We start from the raw sequence: 24,679 nt of genomic DNA on the forward strand, positions 1-24,679 counted from the left end.
TAGGGTCTGGGATCCTCACTCCCTGAGGCAGGCGAGGAGGGGCCAGCTGTCTGTGTGTGGGAGCCTGAAACAGGCGGCAGGCAGCGGGTGGCTAGGAGCCTCGGGAGGAGCCCTGACCTCTCCATGGGCCTCCCCTGCAGGGACTTTGTGCCAGTACCTCTCTCCTGCACCCCTACTGCGCTGACCCCACTATCGTCCCTCTGACTTGCACACGTGTGGTTCTCTGTGCGTGTGAGTGGTCTGTGGGGAGGCCTGTGGGGTGTGGTTTCGCAGGAGGGGAGTGAGGGCTGAGAACCAACGTGCAGGCAGGCCTGGGGTCCTAATGAGAAAATTGCTTCCAGCCAGGGAGCCCTGCTCTGTGGCTGAAATTGCATCCAGCCCCAGCCAACTCCACCGCCGCAGTCCCACCCTTCGGAAGGAGGTGGGGGAGCAGTCCGGGGCAGGGGGAGGAGCAGGGCTTGCACACGACTCAGCCCCCCAGCCCCCAACACCTCGGAGAGAGTCTTCTGCCTCTCAGGGAGGAGGGGACGAGAGTGAGCTCCAAGGCCCGGCTTGGCTCAGGACCTGAATGCTTGATCCTCAGGAGGCAGAGGCGGGAGAGGGGACTAAGAGATTCCCATCCTCTGCTTCCTGCTCAGTTCTGCCATTGCATTTGTGGAGCGCCCTTGAAGAGGTGGGCCCATTTACAGTCTTCCTGAGAAAGGATGTGAGGAGCATTTTGTTTCCACATAAATGCCGTGTGCCTGTCTGTCTACCCAAGTGGAGTCATTTGAAATCCAGCCTCCCCCAGAGACTCAGGGTTCGGCCCCTCTGGCCTGCCTGTTCACTTAGGGGAGCCCAGTGCCTGCACCCCAGGCCAGGGGACCCAGTCAGTGAAAGGCCAAGGCTGTCTTAGCTTTCTTTTTTCTTCCTTTTCCTCACTCGCTTAGGCCTTTGAGCAGAACCACCCATAGAATTTGTAAGGCCCAGTGCAGAATGAAAACGCAAGGCCTCTTGTTCAAAAGTTAAGAATTTCACAACGGGAAGAGCAGAAACCAGGGCCATGAAGCCATGGCCTTGCTTCGAGAAAAGCTGGTACCCACTGCCCAGCGGCCAGTTGGCTAAGTGAGATCTGGCCCCAGAGGATGACCGACCTCGGGCCTGACCCTGTTCTGCCTGAGTAGACCAGAAGGTTCCACCTGGTGGTTACTCGTGAGGGAGACCTATCCAATTTCTGGAAAAGTCTCTTCCTCACCGCATTTTGGTCTCTGCCGCTGTTTCCATCAGAGACTCTGGATCACCCATTTTCTGGATTTTAGAGATGGTGGTTAGGGAGGAGGATGGTGTGGGGAGGGAACAGAGGGAGAATGGGCTACAGCTGACATGCTTAGAGATTCTAAGGACAAGGCTCCTCTTGCCGCCCTCCAGAGAACCTGACGGTGGAAACACGCCCCATGAGGTAGAACCTGCCACCCACTGGGCCCAGCAGGCAGCGGGTCAGCCTGGACCTTCTTACACCCTACCCCCATCCCGTGGGGCCTCACCCGGCACTAGCAAGTTGCAGTGGTTGTGCTGTGCAGAGCAGGGCACGAGCAGGAGTACTTGGAGGGAGGGAAGAAGGCAGGAGGAAGGAAACAACCCCATTGTCATCCCCCAAATTACTGGCTGGGATGGCAGGGGAGGAGGTGGAAAGCTGACATTGTTTACTTAATTAAAAGTAAACAACAATTTGCCACTGCCAGCCTCCCATTAGCTGTGTGCCGAGCCCTATGAGCTGGGGACTTGGCTTTCGCTCCCACCAAGCCGGGCTCCTGTCACCACACCCCCAGCCAGGGATCCCCAGGGCCCTGCACCTTTCCCTAGCTCTGCCCTTCCCAGGCTGAGCAGGGGGACAAGCTAAAACCAGTAGTGTCTCAGGGTCCTATGCGTCAGGATAAAGAGTGTCAAGAAACCATCATTTGGCAGGCAGGCCACTGTGGGGTGAGAGACCCCTGCGTGTGCACGCTGTTAGGCCCTGTTGTGGCCCAGTGAGGAAGGGCAGGGGGCGCCACCTCACCAGTTAGCCGGTTAGCCCGATGTCATGATCCCTGGGGAAGGTGGCATCACTCCCTCCCCACCGAGGCCCCAGTCCACACTACCTGGAAGCCTAGGCCTCTCTGCCCCGCCTCCCACTTTTTTCCTTTTCCCTTTTAGCAGCTTATAAACATCCTTCTTCCATCTTTTTGGCTCTGCTCCCAGAAGGGGGCTGTTCAGGGCTCCTGGAGGGCCAGGGAAAGAGGCAAGCTCCCTGGCCCTGAGGGGAGAAGGGCTGCTGGAACTGGGTCCCCCCACCCCCACCAGGACAGCTACAGGTGACCCCAGGAACAGGGGAGGGGGATTGGCCTGGGTTGGGGTTTAGCTGGGGACACCTAAACTCCTGCTTCTCTGGAGCCCCCAAGCAGGAGGGTAGTCTGATGGCTAGAGTTGTGCACGACTTTCACTGGCCTCCAGGGGCTGAGCAGGGTACCTTTCCAGGGGTCTGTACTCAAGCAAGTCCCCATCTCTCCTGTGGGCTTTGCTCCCAGCGATGTAGAGCTCAGGCTTCTTTCTGGACCCAGGCATGACCTCAGGCTCGTGACTTTTAAATGCTCTGAGCTTTCACTTTCCCTGTCCAAGGGCCTCCTCCACCGCCACACTTCCTAGCACTCGGAGCTTTATAAAACCATCGCTGAGTCTGAGTAGCTCTAGACCTCCTCTGGCCAGATGGGTAAGGTAGGGAGAATGGCTCAGGAAAAGAGAGCCATACCCGAGACACTTGGGAAGCCAAGCACCCTGGGAGTTAAGCCCAAAGGGGGAGAGGTGAGGCAAAGTGCCGGTAGTAAATACACAAACCATGGTTTTCATCTGGTGCCCCAGAGCAGTGGGTTCCACCAGGGTTGATTCTGCCCTCAGGGGGGGTTTGGCAACGGCGGAGGCATTTTGGGCTGTCCCAAATGAGGGGGCATGATGCTGCTGGCATCTAGTGGGCAGAGGCCAGAGATGCTCGCATCCTACTATTGCCCAGGATGGCTCCACCACAGAGAATGGTCCATTGGGTGGGGGTTGAGAACCCTGGTCTGGAGTTTGGCCCTCCAAAAACATTTAGGTACTCTCACTCTTCCCCTGAGCCATTCTGCCCCACCCCTGTCCTGCCCCTCAACATTTGCATCCTCTCATCTTCCTCCCCCACCATCAGGATTCACACATCCACATGTGTGCGCACATGCACACAAGCTTATAGCTCCCAGGATTCAACACATTAGGTTTTTCACATGCTCTCGAACACACAGAAAAATCTGGGAAGTCTGTCCCGTGCTTAATTGAATTAAAGGACTGGGGTTTGGCAGGACATCGTGTATCTGAGCTGCAGCTTCTTCCAGCAGTTTCAGTGCCGTACAGGATGGTTCAGGCTCCCTGCGATTCCAGCTGCTGCTGCCCCTCTCCCCTCTCTCCTTCCCCCACTTCCCCACCTGGGGAGGGCAAGGTCAGCAACACCTCACTCCTCCTCCCTTCTCTCACCACCTTGTCTTCCAATACTGCTGGTAGGAGGCTAGGGCCTCCTGTGGAGCAGGTACCCCTCAACCTGAAGCCAGGGGACTAGAGCAGAACGATCCTGCCAGGCCCTCATCCTGGGTTTTCTGCTGCTGTGGATGGGGTGGGAGCTGGAGAGTGCCGCTGGCTGGAAACTTCTTGGCCAAGTGTAAAGCCAGCAAGCGCTGCTTGAAAGGTCCGACGGCTCTGGGGAGCCTGCATCCCTGCTGGAGTGGCTAGGAGCCTTAATCGACAGGGTGGGGGTGCCGGTGGAGGGCACACAGTACTACCATCCCTCGGGTCCCCTGTCCAACTTGAGCCATTAGGGGGTATGGGGGTTGGGATGTGCTGCAGAGCAAAAGGGATGCTTTTCAATACCTCTCCCTTCCCACCCCTGCCCACCCCCTCTGCAGTCTCTCCTTTGGCAGGCTCTGGGGGGTGGGCCTGTTCTTAGCCCCCCCTTTGTGACCCCACTCTGGCACCTCCTTAGGGGACAGATGGAGTGAACTCAGGCCCTGCCTCTCAGCTGAGGGCGATCCCAGCACCAGAGCCTAGACCTCGCTTTGAGGAAGCCCTGCGCGAGCCACCCCTTTTCCAGAGCCTGAGGGTGTTGGAAAGGGCCCGTATCTGGAATGGGTACAGGAGATGCCCTGGAGCCTCACTGTGGGCAAGAGGGGCATGGTCAGTCAGCCTGTGCCTCCCGGGGCACCATCTCCTAGGATGTGTCACCGTCTTTCCCCATGCCTTTGCGGGGGTCCTGCTGTGTGCAGAATCTGCCCCCGAAACCCCACAGTTAAAGAGCAGCCTGGGCAAGCTGTTAGTGGCTGGCAGCAAGGGTATCCAGGGGGCCCACGGGAGGAGCCCAGCCCCACATGTGTGGCTCTTGGTGCTTGGGCAAGGCAGAGGGTAGGGAGCAGTCCTTCGCCGGCTGCTGGGCTGTTCCGCTGGCTGGCAGGAGGGCTGGGAGAAGGGCTGGGGGGCCGGAGAAGCAGCTGGGCCCAGTCCGGGGGCCCTGAGAAGCGATCTGCGCAGCCTAGGGTCAGGGGGGAGGGGGCGGGGCGGGCCTCACCTCGGCTAACCTCCCTGCGGAACAAAGGAGCCTTTCTCCACGCCTGCCCTGGGAGGGTGTGCCTGCCCGACTGCTGCCACCGCTGCAGAGAGCACTGGCCTGTGGGTTTTTTTTTTTTTTTTTTCCTTCATTTCTATCCCTCTTTTTGGTTCCTGATCTCTGACTTTTAGTCTCCATTTTTCACTTTTTGAGAGGGGTGGAAAAAAAAGAAAGAAAGGAATCTTCCTCTTCAAGCGTTTATCAAGCGCAGAGGCACGTCTGTGCTGCCAAAAGGTGGGGGCGTCGTGGGCGTGTTGGGGGTCACGCGGCCGCAGACCCGCCCACATGCAGGGCAGCCCCGCTCTGGGGGAGGCAGGCCGGGACTCAGCTGCGGTGGCGTGGCGGCTGCGCAGGGTGGGCCTGAGCTCGTTGGATTACCTCTCCCAGCCATGCACCTGGCAGTCCTCCCCCCGCCCCCCACCGCTTCTCCTCACTCGCCCATGCCCCGGCCCCCTTGCATCCGGCCCCCGCACCGCAAGCTGTTCCTAATCAATGAGAACGGGAAGCTCGGCCCTCCTATCACATCACGGGATGTGCTTGGCAGCGGCAGCGACCAGAGCTGCGGCCTCAGGCAGCACAACCCTGGGTCCGAGTGGCCGGAGCCTGGCCGTGTCCTCCTCGTTCCAGCTCGGACTCTGTGGCTGTGCAGGGGGAACCCAGGCCCCCGGAGCCCAGGGCGGACTGCGCGCAAGTTCGCCGCCTCCGCCCCCGCCGCAGCCTGCGGAGGGCAGCTAGTGTTAACTCGCTGTGCCACCTAGCCGCCGAGTCAGGGAGTGCAGCACACCGCTCTCGGGGGTGCGGGCCCCTGAGCCCCACCGCCCTGGGAAGACACTTTCGGTACTTCAGAGCATTGTGAGTGGGGAATTTGGCACCTGCCATTCTGTAGGATCGATGTCATTTTGTCCCTTTAGGGGCTTGAATTGTCCCAGCCCTGAGTCTGGGTAGCTGCCTCCTACGCCAGCCTCTGAACTCTGTGCAAATTTGGGCTTCTGGAAGATGCCCTTCTGCTGCTCCTCAAGACCACGGCAACCCTGAAATATAGTCCCAGAAGCTGCCCCCTTTACCCTATCAATAGCTCCTTATGTGTGCTTGGCACTTTATAGTGTATAAAAATCTTCCCGTTTCATTCACTGTCAAAATTCCTGCTCGCGTCTCCCCGTGCCCTCTGAGATAAGCCTGGGGTTGTGTTGCACAGAGAGGGAGAGGAGGCCCGGGAGACATGCTGGGTGCCGAATAGCAGCAGGTCTAGGATTTGGACCCCAGGCTCCTGATTCCAAGCCCAGGGCTCCTTCCAGCAGCCAGAGAGCCATCTCAGCCCCCCAGGGAGGTCACCTGCCTGCCCACCCATTCGGCCCAGCCTGGGCTCTCAGGGCTGGGAGTTGGAGATTTGCAATCAAAGTCCCAATTTCCTCATGTTTCGTCTGGGCAGCTCTGGACAGTGGCTGCCTTAAGGCCTCCACGATGGGGAGTGCAGCAGGCCTGCAAGAGTGCTCCCCTGCCCTCACCTTCATGGGGAGACTCTTGTTCCTTCCTCTGGTCAGTCCAGTCATCGGGCATGAAGGCCGAAGTGTCCAATCCTGCATCCAGGCCCAGTTGGGCTTTGCAGGAGTATTAGTGGTTCTGGGCTTTCCAAATCAATTCCTTGGGTATGAGTGTCGAGGTTTGGGTCTTCAGGAAAGATGTTCTCTCAGGAGTGGGAAGGTGCCAGCTAGCTGACATTTCTGTCTCCTGGGTGGTCTTTGTAGCCACGGTTGGAAGAAGGATCTAGAAGGCTTTCTTCAGAGTCTTTTTATCCACTCAAACTGCACTTCCAGGTGTGGAGGAGAGAGTAATGAACTAAACGCTGATAAGCCTTGACCCCAAGGGACTGATGGTCTGGTGGGGCACTCCTGGCCAGGAACCACCAGCCTAGGAGATCTGCTGGCCAGGTCCTTAGGTCTCTCAAGCTGTCCAGAGCCAGAGTCTCCTATTCCCCCAGCCCTGGCCAGCTAGAGGTTCCCAGTATGGGTGGGATTTGAAAGAAGGGCTGCTCAGCTTCTATCCTCCAAGCAGAAGCTCTCCAATTAGACATTTGATTATGGCATGCATTTGTGTTTGTTGCTCTTCCATGAGCCCAAGTCTGACTCCCTCCACAAGGCAAGTCCCTGGTAGAGGAGCCTCCTTTAGGGTTACCAGCCTGGGTACCAGGTGCTCTTAGGAGGCTGAGGAAGTTAGAGCACCTGAGGATGAGAGGCACATGGCCTCTGTCCGCTTCTGCTTCCCCAAAGGAGAATGGAGGTAGGTGGGTTCTTCTTCTCCAGGCCCCCAGGGTTCCTGGATGGATTCTCCCAAGGAAAGGGGACAGTGGGTGGCAGGTGGGGGCAGAACTCTGCTCACAGTCAGAAAGAGAGAGAGAACCTGGAGCGCAGGGAGGCCACGGGGCCCTGATGCTTCCCCATTTCCACCGTCCTCTGTCCTGCCTGGCTCCCTTTGCAATCGGTGAGGAGGCTCCAAGTGTGGGGGCCTTCCCCTTCCCGGGACTGAGAGTGAATTTCCTGATCCTGGGGATCCGATTTTCCCACCTTCTTTTCCTGGTCAGTTATTCCTTCTCTGCATCTCCTCCCTTACCCAGAACACTGTGAGAGTGGGTGGGTAGGGGTTCCTTGGCATGGAGTCTGCCCAGTCCCTCGCTTTGCCGAGCACCCTACAGAGGGATGCTGGCAGCTAGATGCAGACCAGAAAGTTGTGCTCGTGAAGCCACTCCTGAGTATTTTTAGGAAAGTTTTCTCCCTTTCTGTTTTTGTTTTTTAATGCATCATTTCCTCCTTTGCTTTTTCTTTCTCTCTCTGCTTTCTCCCCTTTCCCTGCCTCTCCTATAATGTTCTACTTCACTTCTCTGATTCTTTCTTTTTCTTTCCTTTCTTTTTTTTTTTTTTTTTTGCCGCACCTCACGGCATGCGGGATCTTAGTTCCCCAGTGGAAGTGCGGAGTCTTAACCACTGGACCCCCGGGGAAGTCCCTCTGGTTCTTTCTGTATTCTTTCTTTGAACCACTTTGCTTTGACTGATTTTCTGTCTTGGCCCCTCCCTCTCTGTCTCTCTCTTTTAGTTTTAATTTTGTGTTTTTGTCATTCTCTTGCTCGTGGGTTCACTGCCTTCTTCCCTCCTTCCCTTAAATTCCTGCTTGTCTCAGGAATGTCCCTCAAGTGGCCTCCAGAGCCTTTGCCTCCCCTTTCTCATCCCAAGTTGGCATTAGCACCCAGAGGACTCTGTCCCTTTACAAATAGTTAGACCAAGGGCAAGTGTATTTAGGGGTTGGGGGGAAGGTGACGCTTGGCCCTGGGAGGTAGGGACACTATTAATAGTCCTAAGAGCAGCTGGGGTGGGGGCAGTTGTCTGGCCAGGCCTGGCCTGGATGGCTCTAAGGGCCAGAAAGGGCAGCACTGGAAATAGAGTGGACAGGGTTAGGGGAGCAGCTCTGCAGGCCCCTAACCTGGATATGCCCTCTCTGCCGGGTCCCTGTCTTTTCTTGGTTTGTGGAGTGTGGAGGGCGTTCTCCACTATCAGTTTCTATCCATCAGGTTGGGAGGGAACAGAACCTTCAGGGCCTGGGGGCCACTTTTCTGGGCCCCACCATCACATGACTTCTGGCCCCAGGCCTTCTTGGAAATGTTGGCTCCAGCTGCCGGCTGAGTCGTGGCACTGGCCTGTGTTGCCAGGAGAGTCACCCAGCCGCTTGTGCGGCGGTACCTGTGCTCCTGGTGTCCTCAGCTCTCTGTATGCCCAGCACTGAGCTAGGATGGGCGGGGCCTTGTGCTCAGCACCCTCAGAATCCAGGGGCACAAGCCTCTCTCCCCTCTCCTGTTAGCTTGCCCATCTTCAGGCCTTTCCTTTCCCTGCCTCTCCCCTACTGTTTCCAAAGTCGTGACTGTCCTGAGACCATTTACTGTGGCTGCTGGATTTGGGGAGGGATGCACCTGTAGAAGGCGTTCTGCTCTGCCTTTTATTTCCAGAGAAACCTCTCTGCCCCTCTTTGCAGATGGTAATGGGCCAGGTCTTGAGGGAACCCCTCTGCTCGCTGGTGGTGGTCTCTGGGGTGAGACACCAAAAACTATCATCTAGGGTGTACTTGGTGTATCATAAAGAATATGAACTCCTATGGGAGGGGAGCTGAGGTTAGCCACCGCTTCCCCACTGAGGTGGCATTTGAGCTGAGCCCAGAAGGAGGGGTGGAGCTTTAGCTGAGGGGGGGGTGAAGGGAATCGGTGATCCCAGGGGAAGGACAGCTGACATTTATGGAACCCCTACTATGAGCTGGGCCCTGGACTAAGCACCTTATCCCTGTTTTTTCATTTATTCCTCGCCCAGGAACCCTAGGGGGCAGGCGGTATCTCCATTTTACAGACGAGGAAACAGTTCAGAACTTGGCCAGAGTCACTGGGCCGGTAGGTTCTAGAGCATGGGTGTGAACTCAGGGTAGCCCCTTTCCACTGTTGCTGGCTGCCCACCTCCTCCCTCCCCTTGCCCTTGGTGTGCCCCCCCCCTTTTCCCTCTGAGCTGGGGTCCTTAGTGGGCACAGAGTCCAAACGAAGGGTACCTCCCTGGGTGGGCCAAGGGCAGGCTCAGGGTGGAGGCAGAGGCAGGCCTGGGGCCAAGGGCACCTGCCTCCCTTTGTCTCACCACAGGTCCCTCCCTTTGCAGTAGTGGCTGTCTCACCTTCATTCCCTCGCTGGTGTGAATTCTGCTCTGATGGGACCTCCTAGCCCCTGGGCATCTCTGGAACATCCAGGATGGTGTTACTGTCCGGCCCTGGGTCTGCCCGTTCAGTCTGCAGACAGCCACGGAGCACTGATATCTGAGGTGCTGGGGACAGTGGTGGGTCCCCTGCAAAGGGCAGACCCAGGAGGAGCCTGCAGGCCCACCTGCAACTCCTAGTGCTGCTGTAGGTGGGGGTCTCCTTCGTTAACTACTGGGCTGGGCTTGGAGAGGCAGCTGACAGGCTGATGGGCCTGGGCTCTTTCCCTCCATCAACGTGCTGGGTGCTTTGCTCTGCACCGGGGTATGTCCCTCCTCTCTCCTTTGCTGGCCATTATCTGTCATCCCTTAGGGATGAGCAGCTGGGCACCAAGTTCCCCCAGGCTTCAGTGCCCAGGCCCCATCTCTAGTTCTCCCTGGTCTGGGGGAAGTGCTAACAAAGGTTCTCCTGGCAGGTGCAGGGCAGAGAACACTGAGCAGCTCACACCAGGGAGCAGGTTGGGGGGCTTGGAGCTGCTTGCCTGAGCCCAGCCTTCAGACCCCACTCTGCTCGTCCTCTGGGCACCAGATAAGCCCATGGACTTGCCTTCTCTTCCCTTCCCACAGCTTCACTGCCAGGCCATGAGCCCTGCTGTAGCCAGACTTGGCCCTTGCTCCCCAGGGGACCCCAGGTAGCCGCCATGGAGGCAGGGTGTGTTGAGGTGGAAAAGGCAGTACGGTCGGGGTCAGGGACCAAGAGTGGAATGTCCCATCTTGACGCGGCTGCCCCTGGCCTGCCAGATCCCTGCGGCCTGATCTGCTGTCCCCATCCCCCACCCCCACCCCCAATGGCCTTCCTTGAACCTAGGCCCCAGGGACAGCCAGAGCAGATCTAGACCACATGTGTGTCGAGGTTGTAACTTGGTCTCTTTCTCTTCGCTGTCACTCATCTCCTCTTCCCCCCAACAGGTGACTCAAGTCAAGGGCTTGAGCCCCTTTGGATCCATGAGGGGAGGGGAAAGGAGAGAAGAGAGGAGGGTGATGGGGGGGAGTGACACGTCTCCCCGCCTTGCCCCTGCCCACACCCCACCCACAGCTTCAGAGCTGTGCTTCCTGATCACGCTTCTGTCTCCAGCCATGGGGGGGTCTAGGGATGACAGAGGAGGGGAAAATCCTCAGGATGGCCCCATGCCCTGTGCGCATACATGCTGGCTCATGGAGGTGGTGTAGAGAGTGGAGGGAAGGAGGGGAAGATCTAGAAGCCCCCTGGGCCTGGTCCAGGCCAAGCCCAGCCCCCTTCTGTCCTCTGGCTGCCCTGCATTCTCAAGGACTTCCTCGGTCTTGGGTCTCCTGTTTGCAGAGACAGGGAGAACCCCTCTGTGACCCGTTCCCCTAGCCCCCCATCCGTCTGCCGCTCCCCTCCTCAGGGTGTCTCAGATTCTCGGACTTGGGTTTCAAGAAGCACAATAGTTACATTCTCCAGCTCTGATTGCTGCAGGCCAGGCCTTTGGCTCCCCTTGAGATTGGGTTTCTCATGCCCTGGATGCTCCTGAATTGCAGAGAAGGTGTGTGCGGTGGTGGTGGGGGGGGCATACCACACTGAGTAGGGCCAGGGATCAGCTCCCAAATTGGCCGTTCAGAGTATGGCACCCCCAGAACAGAGCACACCCTCACCTGCTTCTCGGACTTCAGACTTGGGGAGGGCCAGGGGAGGGGAAGGGCGGGCACACCCCAAGGGCTGGTCTCCCCAGCCCTCAAAGGCCAATGGTCTGAACAGAGCTGAAGGGCGTTCCTCTTAGCGTTGAGCATGCTGACCACAGCTCTGGACACACCATCTCACTCCACCCCTGCTGGACAGCATGAAGTGGCTGGTGGCATCTCTAAGTGTGTGTATGTGTGTGTCTGGGTGCATAGCAAGTGTCCGCCTTAGTGCGTACACGTGCCTGGGTACGCACGTGCGGGTGTGGTTGAGCTGGGCCTGCGCGCCCCTGTCAGCCCCCGAAAAACGCACTCAATCTTTGATGTGCGTGGGGGCAGCCAGCCGGTGAATTACATGTGGCCCCTTTCTCGGAGAGAATTTGTTTCGGGTAGGAGCCGAGGCAGAGCATTTGCTGCAGTGAGCAGGAATTCCTCCCTCACCTAGTAGGAGCCATAAATATCTCCCTGTCTATGGCTGGAAATATATATATATTAAAAACATGCTGTCAGTTGGGGTTTATGTGCGATTCTGGGCTCCTTCTGGCTGCTGGAGCTTCCCCTCTAGAGCTCTGATGAAGAGGCAGAGCCCTCTCGGAAACACACGCACGTGTGCACACACGTGCGCGCGCGCGCGTGCGCGCGCGCACACACACACACACACACACTTGTGCAAACAGGCAGGATTGGGAGAGGAAAGGGGGCCCAAGAGAGGGAAAGTGAAGGAGAAGGAAGGACAGAGAGAGGGGCATGGAGCCAAAACAGAGCAAAATGAGACCAGAAATAGGATTCCAGAGGGAAAGGCGAAGAGCTGGATAAAGTAGGGAGGCTTCAAGAACTGAGAAGAGGTAGAGAATGAGTAGAGCTGGTGGAGGGGGGAGAAAAACAGTATTTCGGGGGCTTTGTGGCTGTTCCAGGAGAGATGGAGGAACCCTGAGGAAGGGAGGGTCCCACGCTGCCATCCTTTGGCTGAGCCTGGCCCAGGTCTGGGTGCTGCACAAGGCCTGCAGTCCACAGACGTTGACCCAGGGTGGGTGACGGATGACGTGTGGGGATGAATGGAGAGCAGCCCTGGACCCGTGAGCCAAATCCCATTTCAGAGCCTCGCTCTGCGGAGCCTGCTTGGGCCCACAACTAGAACGAGTGCAGACGCGTCACCTGCCCCTGCACAGTCCTCCCTTCCGGAAGCCTCTGCGGTGGTCTGAGCCCTGAGGCACCGCTGGCGGGCGGGCGAGGCCGCTGCCTCGGAGGTGTGGATTGCATGCGTAGCCCCAATCCTGAGAGGAAAAGAGCAGAGCGTGCTCTCACGTGTGACACGAGCCAGCCTGAACACACCCCTTCCACCCTGGCAGCATCAGGGACGAGCTGTGGCTTCCAAAATTCTCTTCATCCCCAGACCTGGACCCGGCAAGGGCCTGATGCCCCGCACGCCTCGGCATCCATCGTCAGACAAAGTGGCCGCACTTGGTTTTGAGGAAGCTGCGTTTGATGGGCTGGATGGGAAGGAAGATTAGAGCACGGAAGGCACTCTGGTTCTGAGCACCAGGATGCAGGAAAATGTTGTCTCAGGACTGGAGGGCGGTAGCTGTGCCTTTGGTCCCTCTGTCCCATCTCCAATCTCTCCAGAAGGTGAAGGCAGCCTTAGTCCCCGAAGAGGGGTGCAGGCATGGGGGTTGGGGTTTAGTCAGGGTGGCCCTGAACTGGGGCTGTGTGGTCAGGGTCCCTACTGCTCTGGTAACTAGGCCGGAGAGAAAGCCAAGGCTGGAAAAGTTGCCAGGGGGACATGGCCCTAGAAGGCTGGGGAATCAGAGCGACAGCCTCAGAGGCGTGGGCCGGGCGGGAGAGGATAAAAATGGAGCCGGGCACCTGCCCGCCTTGTGCCAGCCAACACTTTCCCTGCCCCTCCACTGGCCCACAGGCCACCAGCTGGCCCATTGTCCCCAGTGAGAAATCAGACACTGGAGGGGGGCTCCCATGTGGCAGGAGCTCACTGATGCAAGGCCGCCCGGTAGGGACTGCCAGGGGAGAGCCACCCCGTGCTGGGCCGGGCAAGGCGAGAAGGGGGGGCGGCAGAGAGAGGATCCCTCACCGCACAGCAGTCAGGGCTCCTCCTGGGCCGTTGGCAGGGGGCAGCGCGTGGGGCCTGCGAACAGGAGATAAAGAGTTCAGGCAGAGGGTTTTCTCTCACTAACCGTGGATTTGTGTGTTTGTTCAGCTGGTGGCTCTGATAAGCCCCATTCTGCTAGATAAAAGCCAAGCAGCCATGAGGCGGGGCCTGGGGAGGGGTGTCCTAAAGGGGCCTGCCTTCTTCTGTCCCGAGGCCTGGGGTTATCCCCTCCCTTCCCTAGGGAGCCCAGACAGGGAAAGGAGTCAGGCGCTGGGGTGCCATGCTCCCTGATGTGCCAGCCTGGGGTGCAGCTCCTGATCCCCAGGCCCTAGACCGGAGGGCACAGCTCCCCAGAGGGCACCTCGTTTAAGAAAGCTGGCCAGGCTGCCTCCCGCCTCTGGGTGGGGAGGGCATCTCCTTGCCCTCCCCAGAAGCCTGCCCGCCACAGTCCCAGTGGCCTCTCTGGGCCCTGCAGCCACTGACCGGGCTCCTGGCAGCCCCCTTCCCCTGTCTGCCCAAGGTGTGCCCCCCAAGCTACCTGGGTGGACAAGGGCCTGCCCCCATCATGCCCCTTACTGTCCCGAGGACCCCGTCACCTCGTCGGGGCAGGGCTTTACTCGGTACACTGTCTGAGGGCCCTGGGCCTGCGGATGGCCCGTGGGGGGCCTCAGCCACGTTGAGTGGGCCCTAGCCTCGGCCCTCCCTGTCCGTTGCACTTGGCATCGGCCTGGAGGGTGAAGGGGGTGCTGCCTGAGCGGGATGGTGGGGCCCCGGCCACAGCTGCCCCTGCTGCAGGGCTGGCTCTCGTGCCTCTGAGCCCGGGTCCAGATTTCTAGTGTCTCTGCCTTTTGTCCTGGAGCTGAGCTGAGCGTGCCGTGGGGCCGGCGGCGGTGGCATTGCGGGGATGCTGGCTGGGGCCGCCAGCCGTAAGATGGCTGCCAAGGGCTAAAATGGCTGCCAGCAGCGCCCGGAGCACCGCCCGCAGGCGCGTGGCAGCGGGCCTTGCCTGCGCCGGATCCTCACTCCTGCTTTCTCCCTTACATGGAGATAATAGTAATAGCAGCAGTAATGTTTCAGGGCAGTGTCCTGGTTTAGAAGGATTTCCTGTCTGTCGCGCTCTCCTGGAGCCCCATTTGTCTCTGCCTCTGTCGCTGGCCCACCTCCATCTCTTTGTCGGGTTCTCTCGTCTTTCTGTCCCTGGGCTGGGTGTGCGCATGCGTGCGGCTTTCTGTCTCCACCTGGCCATTTTGGAAGAGGCGGGACCTGTCTCGTTGAGTAGCCTCGTCCATTTCCTCCTACTCCGCTGTCTCTGGCCCGGAGGGCTCCGTGGGGACTGCGTTGGTCCTGGGACAGGTGCGGTCAGTAGCAGGGACCCCTCGGCAGCAAAGCCTTGACTGTGTGCCCCTCGCCGGGCTCTACGCGCAGGTGCTGCAGCTGTGCTCTTCCTGAGCTACGAATCTGGGAAAGGACGGCCCTGAGAGACATCAGGCTCAGGGCCCCGGTGCAAGGAGGCCCTCAGGTGGGCTGCCTACTGCCTCAGCCCCCTTGCCTGCTCCCTCCTGCACCGGCTGGGGCTTGACTCAGACCCAGAGAGTCGGGAATGAGCTGAGGTGAGAGAGGAACAGGAAAACTCACATCCACAGAGAGGTTGCCCTCCCAGGAGCGTGGGAGGAAGTCCTGTGGGCTCGCTCCAGAGCAGAGTGCCACTAGCAAAGAAGTGGCCTGGCGTGGGATTCGCCACCCCTAAACACACCGCAGGGGTGCGTGCAGAGGGAGGTGTGGAAGGACACGCCCCAAACACAAGGGGGTAAGGGGCCCTGTTAGCACTTAGAAAGCTCCATTTTCTTGATTTGTGACTAGATTTATTACTACTGTATTTTTTAGAATTAAAAAAAAAAAAAAAGTGAAACGAGATAAAGGATGGGGAAAGTGGAGGCTGAAACCATCCTGGGGGCAGTCTGTTTTTTTTCCCACCGGCCCCAGTGAGGCAGGAGGCCAGGAACTTGGTCGAGCCGCAGTAGGACCTGGGCTCTGAAAAGGCTACTAACTCTTCTGCCCACCAGCCCCAGCACCCAGGGCTCTTCCTTCCTTCCCAAGTGGCTGCAGGGTCCCCCCACTTCTATCTCTCGGGCCCATGTCACTCTTCAGGAACCTCCTTGCTGGTCACTCCCCAACGTGAGCAGCTCAACTGTGAGGCCAGTGGAGGATGGACACCCTGGTGAGCCGGCTGATTGTGAGGTGGTGGGCGAGGGTGGTGGAGGCAGGGTTACTCCAAAGAGTCGGGCAAAGCCCTGGCCAGTACCAGGGCCCGGTTTCCTGAGGCCACCCCCTGTGGTCCCCCTGTGAGAAGCTGATTCTTTACCCAATGCCTGCCTTTCCCCTGCCCCACAACCTGCCCTGGCCCCCCTCTGCCACCCTCTCACCAGCTGTCGTGCCCAGGCAAGCATTCTGGAGGTCCCCGTTGTGCCCCTGGCACACAAAGCTTTGAGGACCTGGGGGGCAGGGGCGGGGGGCTTTCCCAAGCTCAGCAAAATATTCACACACACACTCCACCCTGCCCCCAGCCCTCTGTGAGCTCCCACCGCACAATGGGCCCTTGTCTCGGGGCTCCCTCCGAGCAGCTGTGGCACTGGGGCATGAGACAGCCCAGACAGGCTGGCACAGAGCAGGCGACAGCGTCAAGGCAAACCTCCCCCCCGCCCCCCCGCCCCGTGTTGCCAGGCACTGCCCGTAAGCATAAAGGTGAGGTGGGGGTGGCGTGGGCAGACAGGAACGGCTCTAATTAATGAAGGGAGGGAAGGGGCTGCTCCTCTGGAGCTTGAGCTGGGTAGAGAATGGGGGGCCCTTGGGTCCATCCCAGCTGTGCAAAGAGACAGTCGCTGGCTTCTCTCCTGGGCACCTCCTTGCCCTGACTCTCAGCCAGTGCGTTCACTCGTGGGCAACTTGCCCCCAGGGCACATCAGGCAGTGCTTGGAGACCGGATTTTTGGTTGTCACAACTGGGGTGCTACTGGCATCTAGTGGGGGGTGGAGGCTAGAGATGCTACCAGACACCCTGCAGAACCCAGGATAGCCCCACCACCACGGCGGTAGCAGTTCCTCCTCTCCCTGGTCTCCTTGGGCTGCTCAGGGAGGGAAGGGGAGTGAAGGTGTTTATAAGGCTGAGGGGCATCGGCTTGCCTGGTGTTTGTGGAGCACTTTGGTTTTGACCCATCCCCACCCTTTGTGTCTCCTGCAGAATCCGGACAATCAGATAGTTCAAACCAGCAAGGAGATGCGGACATCAAACCACTGCCCAACGGTCAGTGCCCCCTGCCCCCTTGCCTATACCCAGCCTCCCTGGCCTGCTGTGCCCACCACGTCCTCCCCACACCCTTCTCTGCTCTCCCCGGCCAGGGCAGGCCTGCCCCTGCCATTCCCCTTCACTCGGCTGTTGAACTTGGGCTGCTATTCAGAGGGGGAGGGCACTCATCGGTAGCACACCCTAACTTCCAGGGAGATCTGAGACCCCTGAGGGCCAGCCTGGGGCTGGGACATGGGGCATGGGATGGAGCAAGTTGAGGGTGGGGAGAGCTTTGGGGAAACAGGCAGACATCCCCTCCTGGCCTTGCCTCCACTCACTCACTTGCCCTTTTCCCTCCTCAGGGCACTTAAGTTTCCAGGACTGTTTTGTGACTTCCGGGGTCTGGAATGTGACGGAGCTGGTGAGAGTATCACAGAGTGAGTCCTTCCTTCTGGGCCAGGGCTGAGTCAGCAGGGATGAGGGGGGAAGCGGTGGGACTTGGACCCCACGTAGCCCCCCCACTGATGGGGTCTTGGTTGGGGAGGGGGCAGACAGGTTTCCTGGGACACTCTCGGCCTCAATGGCACGGGGCTGGGTGGAATGGAGGCGTCCAGAGAGCCCCACCTCTAACCTCCATTGCTTTGGAGGAAAAAAAATCGTAACCAAGGACTCTTCCCAACAACCTCCAGCCAGGAGGAGGTTTCCTCAGCAGCCTTCACAGTGAACTCACCCCAGGGCTTCTGGGGAGCTGCTCATGGCAACAAAACAGGCGCCCACACTTTCCACACCTCATCACACTCTCCCTTCTTCCCAGCTCCTGTTGCGACAGCATCAGGGCCCAACTTCTCGCTGGCAGACCTGGAGAGTCCCAGCTACTACAATATAAACCAGGTGACCCTGGGGCGGCGGTCCATCACCTCCCCTCCTTCCACCAGGTGAGCCCCGCACCCCGGCCTTCCCCCAGCCCCCCAGGCATCTCAGGCGCTTTGGGCAGCCGTACCACTGTGGCCTGGGTGCTTCAGAACGTCATCCTTTGTTGAGGGCACTGGCTCCAGAGCTGGGGCTCACTGTGTTCCCCAACCCCTGAGCTTCCTGCTTTGTGCTGACACAGGCACTCGGCCTTGGGGACACAAACTCAAACAAGGCATGGCTTTGCCTAGAAGGTGCTCCCTGTGGGCACTGGAGAAGGCCCCTCTCTTGGGGATGCGACATTTGAGCCCAGGGGTCTGGTACAGGCATGGGGTGGACGCTCCAGGTAGAGAGAGCAGCCTTCAACCTGGCCAAGGCTGGGCGGGCTGGCGGGACTATCCCACGGAGGACTTCAGAGGCCAGAGGAGGGTGTTTAGGGCTTACAATCCACTGACGGGTTTTAAGTAGAAGATGCTGGGGATATGTGTTCTAGAAAGTACTTCTGGAAGAAGCTAGAGGCTATCCCAGCAGGTCGGAGGGGAGGAGGGCCTGAGTCAGATGGGGGATTGGCCTGAGAGGGAGAGATGGAGTTGAGAGATATTTGGGAGGTAGATATAGTAGGCCCTGGTCAGGGCCAGTCACGCAGGGCAAGGTGGGATACTGTCCCTTTTTAAAAAAAACCTTGGACATTTTGGTTCATTGTGAGGTTTAGGCATTCATTTTGATATGTGAGGATATTGCATTAAAATGTTATGATGTTTTCATGTTTAATCATATTTTAATATAAAATAACATAATGTCACGATGACTGAGTTTTGTGTCACCCCCTGGCGTTCTTGTCCCTGGCCAGTGCCTCACACGCCTCGCCCTAGCCGTGGGAGCTGATGGGAAGTAGAAGGTGGGGCTGAGGAAGCAGCTGAGGGTTTTGCCCACTTCTTTGACTTGGGCAGCTCCGTAGTTGATGGATGGTATTGTGACTGAGAAGGGGCTCAAGGAGGAGGAGTGGGTGGGCTGGGCCCAAGGGGCTCTCGGTCTGGCCTTGGGGGGTGGGCACACAGCGAGTGCCCTGAAGCCCTGCCGACAGCGGGCCCCCACCCCCCACGCGGAAGACTGTCAGTGCAGGCTTCCTCGGCCTGAGTACCAGTACCTCAGCTCGTCCTTGGCCCACCTGACCCCTTTCCTCCTTCCCCAGCACCACCAAGCGCCCCAAGTCCATCGATGACAGCGAGATGGAGAGCCCTGTCGACGACGTCTTCTATCCTGGCACAGGCCGCTCCCCAGCAGCTGGCAGCAGCCAGTCCAGCGGGTGGCCCAACGATGTGGATGCAGGTATGGGCGCCACGAGGCCCGACCTGGAGCAGGGGCGGCATGGAGCCTCCTCTTCCCCCTCAGTTTACCTGGCAAACCTCCCACCGTTCCTCCTGCTGTTGGTGGCACTGCCTGTCTTTTCACCTCCTGATCTTCCAGAGGAGGGCGGACCAGGAGAGCAGAGGCGAGCAGCTGGGTTGTTCCTGAGTGGGCAGTAGGGCCCCCAGATGTGGCAGAAGGAAAGCAGAGGCCCCGACGCTGAGCCTCTGGTGCCCTGCAGGGGGGCGTGGCCTCCTCCTCAGAGCCCCCTCATCCTCCTTCTCTTGGGATTTCTTTAGAGAGGTTGCCCCAGTTCTGCGGTCTTCATGGTTTTTTAAAGCCATTTCTCAAACTGGGCGCTCTTGACATTTGGGGCCGCGGTATTCTCTGTAACGGGGCCATTTTGTGCCCTGTAGGGTGTCGAGCAGCGGCCCTGACCTCCACCCACTAGATGCCAGTAGCAAACCTCCTCAGCAGGTGTGATGACCGAAAAATGTCTCCGGACATTGCTAAATGTCCCCTGGGAGGGGACAGGACCTTCCTAGGTTGAGGACCGCTGGTCTAAAGGGCCCACCTTCACAGAGAGGAGCAGAGCCTGGTAAAGAGGGAGCAGAATTGTTTTCAGGCCTCCCAGTCCTCTCTGACCACACCCTTGCTGGTGAATACGCCCACCTTCACCTCCAGTCTTGACAGGAGGTGTGGGCACACCTGGAGAGCCCAGGTGGGATAGAGGGGGGCTGTGTGCGTGTATGTATTGCACAGGTGTGTATAAGGAGGCTGCCTGCAGGACGCTTGTGCCGGACACATTGTTGGTGCAGCCTGTGTGTGTCCTCAAAGTATGGGTGTCTTGGGAGCAGGTAGTGCAGGCTTCTGTGTACGGGATGCGCATGAGGTGTGTCTGCGTCGGTCAGGCCTGGGGACAGGGGCCTTGTTCTCTGACGCAGGAAGATGAGGGTCTACCTGATGGTGTTTTGCTTGGTATTTTCCAGATGTCCCCCTACTGGGAAGGGCCAGGTGGATGGGCAGGGGCCAGGGCTGGGGGAGAAGCAAGACTAAAGGGCAAGGGGGTGCTTCTGCTTTCCTGCTGCCCCAGATGCAACCTCTGGCTTCTGCTCTCAGCAACCTGGGAGGAAGAGAGGACTCACCTCCAGGCCTTGGGCTGAGGGAGAGGGTTAGACCACCAGCAAGGCTCACCTGTGCCGGACAGCGCTCCGGCACGGCTCTGGGTGCCCCTCCCAGGGTGTGGTGGCCAGCGGGGGCCCGGGCCAGCACAGCACAGATGCTTCCCTGGGGGGAACCTCTGGAGGTGCAGAAAGAAGGGGTTGAGAAGGCCCCGAAGACTCCCCAGCTAGGGCCTCCGTGAAGTGTTTCCTCCAGGACCGGTGTGCCTTGAGGGCCACGTCCACTGCTGGCTCCTGAGGCATGGGCCCGCAGGTCCCTCTGCACAGACCTGGTTCCCGAGGAGCCCTCCCCTCCGCGGTTCCCTGTCTCTCCTTTCTTGGCTGCCTGCTGTCGAGCCTGCCATTTCCGCTCCTTCCAGCAGCCTTGCCACGCACGGCCCCAGCATCCTCCTGCAGCACCCCCAGCCCCCTCGCCTTCCCCCCTTTTCCTCTGTACTCATCCCCTCCTCCCACCAACCCTGTGCTGTTTTCCTGCTCTGGGACAAGTCACCAATTAAGCAGCCCAGCTGCAGGACTGGGAACAGCTGGGGAGGCACTGTGCGGCCATGGTGACAGCTGTGCACAGCTGGTGGAGGCGCTCCCCCCACCGTGCCAGCTATCAGGTGGCACACAGCTGCTGCCAGATAACACCTCTGCTGGCGGCTGGGAGCTCACCCTTTCCCCGCCTCTTCCCTCTGTGGTTAAGACAGCTCTTATTTCTGTGTTCTGAAGCCTCCCCCCCAACCCCCCGCCACCCAACACACACACACACCCCACCCAAACCGATTCAACTTGTGTCCCAATGATGGCGGCTCTGGATATCTGCCCTGACTTCACCTTATCCCTCCCAGCCTGGGCACAGCCTCAAGGCTCAGCTGAGGACGGGAGACAACCTCACCTGGCGGACCTGGCCTGGGGGCCCTGCTTTGTATAGCATCTTGGATGTCATGCCCACTGGGCACAGAGATGACCTTGATTGGCAACATCAGGCTCTTAGAGGCAGAGCTCAAATGGGGTATTCTCTGTGTCCCTGTCTCCTGCTGAATGTCACCCCATCTCTGGTACCGGGAGCCGAGCGAAGCCCTGGAATTACCCATGCTCTGACAGTCCGGCCTTTGGGTCCCCTGACTGAGGGAGTCCTTTCCTGTCTAGCTGTAACCCCAGCACCCGCCCAGGCCCTCCAGCCTCCTCCCTGCTCTCTTGTCAGATGCTGTTTCTCCATGGTGGTCCTTCCCCAGGGCCAATGGCTGTGCTTTCCCTTCCCGTAAGGAGCTCTGGTTTCTTCCCATCAGAACCTCCCAGAGCCCAGGGCCCGGCGCTGCGCAGGAGCTTAGTTCCCTGACCAGCGATCAAAACCGCGCCCTCACCCCCACCCCACCCCGCGTGGAAGCGCGGGAGTCCTAAACCACTGGACCGCCAGGGAAGTCCCTGGGCCGGCTCACTCTGAAGCTGCTCTCCCGGGCTCCTCCTGCACACCTTCCCTGCCCTCTGACCCTGCATCCCCCCTTTTACCCTGTTCCCCTTGAGCTCCTTATCTGCTTGTCAGGGGGCAAGACGGGCCCCCTTGCTCACTCCCTGCCCAGTGCACCGAAGGGCCTTATTTTCCTCTCCTGTCAGCAGCACCCACGGCAGGATGGTCTGCACACGGCCTGAGAAACAGAGCCACAGTCGGGCAAAGGAGGCAGGAGGGAGCCTGGTGGGGGAAGGGGCAGCCGGGAGGGGGCCGAGGAGAGAAGGAGTGAGCTGCTGGCTTCCCACCTTCCCCTGCTCCCTCCCCAGCCCAGCTAAACCTGCCCTGTGTTGCTGATTCCTCCCCCCAGGCCCGGCTTCTCTAAAGAAGTCAGGAAAGCTGGACTTCTGCAGTGCCCTCTCCTCTCAGGGCAGCTCCCCGCGCATGGCTTTCACTCACCACCCGCTGCCTGTGCTTGCTGGAGTCAGACCAGGTGAGAAATGGAGGGCCCGGAGGGGGGCAGTGGGGGTGGCAGAGGAGCCCAGATGGGCAACTGGCCAGGCAAAGGGGCCAGGGCCGACCCTGAGTGACAGCCCCAAGCTCTCTGAATGGGCCATGGTATGGCAGTGGGTGGGCATGGGAACGGGCCCTCCCTCCGCAGCAGCGCCTCCTCCAGACCCAGGCCAGCCCTTGGGCCTCCTCACCTTGTTCCCCAGCACTCTCCCACTTGCTTCTCACACCCCCTGTGCATGATGCATGCTTGTGCGCTGTGTGTGCACGTGAGTGTGTGTGTGTGCTTGTGTGCGTGTGCAGGTGCTGTGTACATGCATCGGATGCACGTGTGCTCGTGTGTGTGCTGTGTGTGGCACAGGCCTGTCCTGAGGCTTCCTCCCACTTAGCCCTGACTGCAGAAGCCTCAGGCCCATTCCTGCCCGGTTCTCCTGTCCTCCCTCCAGCTGCGGGGGGGGATAGCACAGGCTTCTCCCCCTGCCCTCCTTTCAGCTCTTCTCTCTCAGCTCCTCACAGAGCCCGGGGTCTGTTCTCCCAGCACCAGCCCAGGCTGGTGTGAGCGCAGGTTGAGAAGAGTACTCCTAGGAGCCCAGGCTCCCTTCTCGAGGCCTCCCTGCTCTTTTCCAGAAGTTGAAGGGCTGGGCCAAGGGGAAGGTGGTACCTGGGCTGCTCTTCAGGGCAAGGAGCTGGCCCTGCTGCCTTGGGAGCTCTCTTGCTTCAGTCTCCCGGAGAGAGCGCTTGGGGGCAGGATGCCTCCGTGTTCTGGAGGGGGTGGAACCAGCCAGGAAGCTGTGGAGGCTGTCCTCACCCGGCTGCTCTCTCACTTGCCTCTTCCCTCTCTTGGCACCTGTCTGGCAGAAAGAGGCCTGGAGTTTTTCTGAACGCTGCCCCGTGTCCACCCGCTGTCTCCTGGGCCCTCCTATAGGACCCGGAGAACACTGAGGTTTACCCTCCTGGCTTCTTCCTCAGGGCCTCCTGGCTGGGAGCCCAGAGGCAGCCAGCAGCGGGGCAGGGCGTGGTGGCCGCAAGGTGGGGGCGGGGAGCCCAGGCCCTCTGCACAGGCAGCGGGAGGGCAGCAGGCCCTGCTCGACTCAGCTTTTATGAACTCCAGAGAGAAGCCAAGTTTCTTCAGGCCCCTAATGAAACTGAGAGCAAGAGGGAGCTGATTGGAAACAGACAGGAGGGGGAGGACTTGGCCGGGGAAGAGCTGGGGCCTGCTCCAGGGTGGGAGTTGTGCGTTCGAGGACGTGTGTGCGAGCGATGGGGCTGAGCACAGAAGAATGTGGCCTGGGCAGCAGCAGCCAGGTGCACACCCACCCGCACGCAGGAGATGTGTGTGCGCACTGCAGGGGCCCCTCTTGCACTGGCGCAGGGCTGTGTGTTTATCTGGAGCCCCGCAGAACCATCTGTCTCCTCATCAAGGCTCCCACCCAGGCCCTGGACCGGGGTGAGGTGAGTGAGGCACTCACCTCGGTGCAAAATGTCAGGGAGCCCCTAAAATCTCAGTCATCAAGATAAATTTTATTTTAATGCAATATTTCTAAAAATTAAAACTATTGCAAAAAATATACGATGAGCAAATATCAATATTTTAAATAAAAGATAGGACTGACCCTGTGCTTGCATGACCCTCACTTACCTCACTCTAACTCTGGCCCTGGTTCCAATCAAACTTTATTTACAAAGATAAGCAGCTGGTCTGTGGGCCCCGGTTTGCCAATTTGACTTTTTAAAATATTGCATTAAAATGTTATTTATCTTGATTTACTGAGTTACTTGGCGCCATCTTAACTTTCACACTAGCAGCCGGTGCCTCGCTCCCCTCACTCTGGTCCCTGCCCTGCTCCTGCCCGTTCTCTGGACCCAAAGTGCTCTGACCAGCAGTTCTCCTTGTCTTCAGTGCCCCCCCCCCACTGCCTCCTAGGCCCTGACGATGCCCTTTTCTTCCTGCCACGTGCATGCAGGGAGCCCACGGGCCACAGCGTCAGCGCTGCACTTCCCCTCCACATCCATCATCCAGCAGTCGAGCCCATACTTCACGCACCCGACCATCCGCTACCACCACCACCATGGGCAGGACTCGCTGAAGGAGTTTGTGCAGTTTGTGTGCTCGGATGGCTCGGGCCAGGCCACCGGACAGGTGAGTCCAGAGGACCCCACGAGCCCCTCTACAGCTCATCTTTGCGTCTGTCTGTCTGTCTCAGGGCTCACAGGGAGAGGGCCCAAAAGCCAGGAGCCCACCTGGGGCTGCAGCAGCAGAGAGCCGGTAGTGCCGAACACCTCGATCTTCTGGGTCTGGGAGTAGGGGTCCACGTATCGGGCCGGGGCCTGTTCGTCATGGTCCAGAGATGAGGGGGCAGTGGCTGGGCCCGCCTTGCTTGGGATTTTTGCCTTCCTTGTGGTCTTTTCCTCTAGCAGGAGTGTACCCATGATCTGTCCAACCCGGGCCCAGGCCCCTTAGCTCCTAACACCCCTCTTAAACCTCAGGGCTGCAGGGATTTGGTAGGTTCTAGACCAAGCTTTCCCACTATTGACACTTGGGGTTCTTCATTCTCTGTTGTGTGGGGACGTCCTGTGCACTGTGGGGCATTGGGCAGCATCCCCGGCCCCCACCCACTCTGTGCCGGCAACACCGCCCCCTCCCCAGCTGTGTTGATCGTGAATGTCTCCAGATTTCAGTGTGCCCTGGGGGCATCACCATCCCCCAGTGAGAAGCCCTTAGTAGAGGGCAGGCCCAGTTCCACAGGGTCTTTCATGAGACTCCTGCTGGCAGGACTCTTAACAAGGGGTTTTCAGGTCAGTCATGGCTCTGGAGTGAAGTCTTCTGCTCCTCAGCCTGGGAGAGAGACTGGCTCCCCATGGAGCCCTGTG

The 24,679-nt window shown here is 59.2% G+C and overlaps 1 protein-coding gene across 5 annotated transcripts in view; it reads left to right on the forward strand.

Annotated features, from left to right (window-relative positions):
* The window catches only part of NFIX (nuclear factor I X), a 95,133-nt gene that overhangs the window by 57,248 nt on the left and 13,206 nt on the right, over positions 1-24,679 (forward strand). For 3 of the 5 annotated variants that reach the window (XM_059918259.1, XM_059918263.1, XM_059918260.1), the window contains exons 3-8: positions 16,388-16,450; positions 16,795-16,869; positions 17,247-17,367; positions 18,534-18,670; positions 21,669-21,791; positions 23,773-23,948. In XM_059918259.1, the coding sequence (XP_059774242.1) occupies positions 16,388-16,450; positions 16,795-16,869; positions 17,247-17,367; positions 18,534-18,670; positions 21,669-21,791; positions 23,773-23,948 (695 nt within the window). The remainder of the gene's footprint in view (positions 1-16,387; positions 16,451-16,794; positions 16,870-17,246; positions 17,368-18,533; positions 18,671-21,668; positions 21,792-23,772; positions 23,949-24,679) is intronic. The other 2 variants (XM_059918261.1, XM_059918264.1) reach the window with 1 other exon arrangement.

The sequence above is a fragment of the Balaenoptera ricei genome, chromosome 3, assembly GCF_028023285.1.
Source record: "Balaenoptera ricei isolate mBalRic1 chromosome 3, mBalRic1.hap2, whole genome shotgun sequence".
Taxonomy (NCBI): Eukaryota; Metazoa; Chordata; class Mammalia; order Artiodactyla; family Balaenopteridae; genus Balaenoptera; species Balaenoptera ricei.